The sequence below is a fragment of the Lolium perenne genome, chromosome 1 (genome assembly GCF_019359855.2).
Source record: "Lolium perenne isolate Kyuss_39 chromosome 1, Kyuss_2.0, whole genome shotgun sequence".
In the NCBI taxonomy this organism is placed as follows: Eukaryota; Viridiplantae; Streptophyta; class Magnoliopsida; order Poales; family Poaceae; genus Lolium; species Lolium perenne.
In genome coordinates, this window is record NC_067244.2 from 130,030,680 (window position 1) to 130,032,397 (window position 1,718).

Consider the following 1,718-nt stretch of genomic DNA (forward strand, 5'->3'; position numbering starts at 1 on the left):
GTGGCGGATCTGGGTTGACGATTTCGAAGCCGATGATGTTGAAGGAAGACGAAGATGCAGCTGGAGTTGGGTGGAGGATCCACGGAGTTCGAGGTCCGGCGACTTCCCGCCCGCCAGGGGACGTCTTCTGATCCAAGGCTTGAAGGAAGACGTCGCTGCCGCCACGTCCTGCTCCATGGCAGCGTCCTTGTGTTGCAGAAGGACTGGATTGTAATTTTGGGTTCTTTCTGTAAGGTTCTTCCTTCCTTCAATATTATCATGGTTTCCTCGCAAAAAAAAAATGATCTACGCTTGTGGTTTAGGATGAACTTGGTGTTATGATTGATGCACATTGATTGATTGATGTTCCATGTTTGATGTTGAATTTAAATTTTAAAATTTAGGTATTTGTATTGATGCACTATTTGTGTTAGTTAGGTGGTTGTTCTCGTGTTCCCGTCAATCTCGCAGCTGTTATTTCGAAGTAGCAAGTAATACATCGCTCTCTAATAAACACCTTATCACACCAGTCCCAGTCTGCACTTGCAAGGAAAGTCACACTGCATCTTATTGCACAAATCATTTACAGACATATGTACACAGCGGTGGATCTCAGTTCGATCGACCTTGATCTAGAAGTTCAGAACTACAACGACATGATTAAGCAAACTAACTAGCATAAGAGCTAAACAGAAACACTTTGTTTTTTCTATTTTTTCTATTTTTATGACAAGCTAGGTGGGTGGATGCAGTGCGTTGTCGATGTTGGTCGCCTAGCGAGGCTGCTGGATAGGCCGGGGGCTGAACCGGGGGCCGCCGCCGGCGACCTTCTTAGGCGCCTTCTCCGCGTACTTTGGGACCTCCGGCACCGTGACGTGCGTCCGCCACCACTTCTCGATCCCCCAAGGCATCACCTCAGCTCCTCCGGCTTTCTTGACGGCCGCTTCTTCCTTCATCACTGCGCCTTCTGCTCCAAACCACGTTGTGACTTGTGAGGAAGGCCAAGCAAAGAAACTAGTGTAAAGAGGAGGGCTAGATCTGGTCCGGGAGAAACGTACCGAGGTTCGTCCGCGCAGGGGAGAAGAAGAGGTCGCCGTCGTCGGGCATCTCGTCGGCGTCGAGGAGGCCCAGATCGCCGTAGTCGCGCAGCCAGCGGTCGCGGAAGGACGGGGAGGCGGCGACGAGGCGCCACCAGTCGGGGGAGAAGTCCTCCACCTCCGCCACCACCTCCACGGGGCGGCACCAGCTCCCCGGCACGAAGGGCTCCGCCCACGGGTTCAGCTTCCCGCCGTTGCTCCCTCTCGCCACCTCCATTCCAGCGTCGCTTCTCTTCTTCCTCTCTCTCACTCTCAGTTCCGAGCTCACTCGTGATGCTGCGGTGTCTGTGGAATCTGAATGGATATGGATAGGTGCGGCGACAATGATATTATAGTGCGCTGCTTGGATATTTCCAGAGGGCCGTTCTTATCCGATACGGTGGATATTAATATTGTACTGCAAGATCCGGCCCACGGTATTATCACGGGATGGGTACAGCCGCTGTTTTTTTCTAGCACAAAGAGAAAATGCGACGTTCCACTGCTGTCACTGCAGTTTCACTTTTTTCTGAACAAGAGGGGTGAAGGAGACCCCGGTGGCATTTCATTTCAGTGACACGTGGCAGATACAAATTGCAGACAGACCCCTAACAACACTCGCCCTCTAGTATTGAAGATAAGGCATGCAGATTTACATAAAAC

General features: G+C 51.5%; 1 protein-coding gene across 1 annotated transcript; it reads right to left on the reverse strand.

The window, feature by feature from the left end:
• Positions 1-522: 522 nt before the first annotated feature.
• On the reverse strand, positions 523-1,394 carry LOC127302043 (protein EARLY RESPONSIVE TO DEHYDRATION 15). Its single transcript, XM_051332389.2, has 2 exons — positions 1,038-1,394; positions 523-946 (listed from the first exon to the last, which is right to left on the reverse strand). Exons 1-2 carry the CDS (start codon positions 1,291-1,293, stop codon positions 753-755), a joined length of 450 nt encoding a protein of 149 aa, XP_051188349.1. The 5' UTR covers positions 1,294-1,394; the 3' UTR covers positions 523-752.
• Between the last annotated feature and the right edge of the window lie 324 nt (positions 1,395-1,718).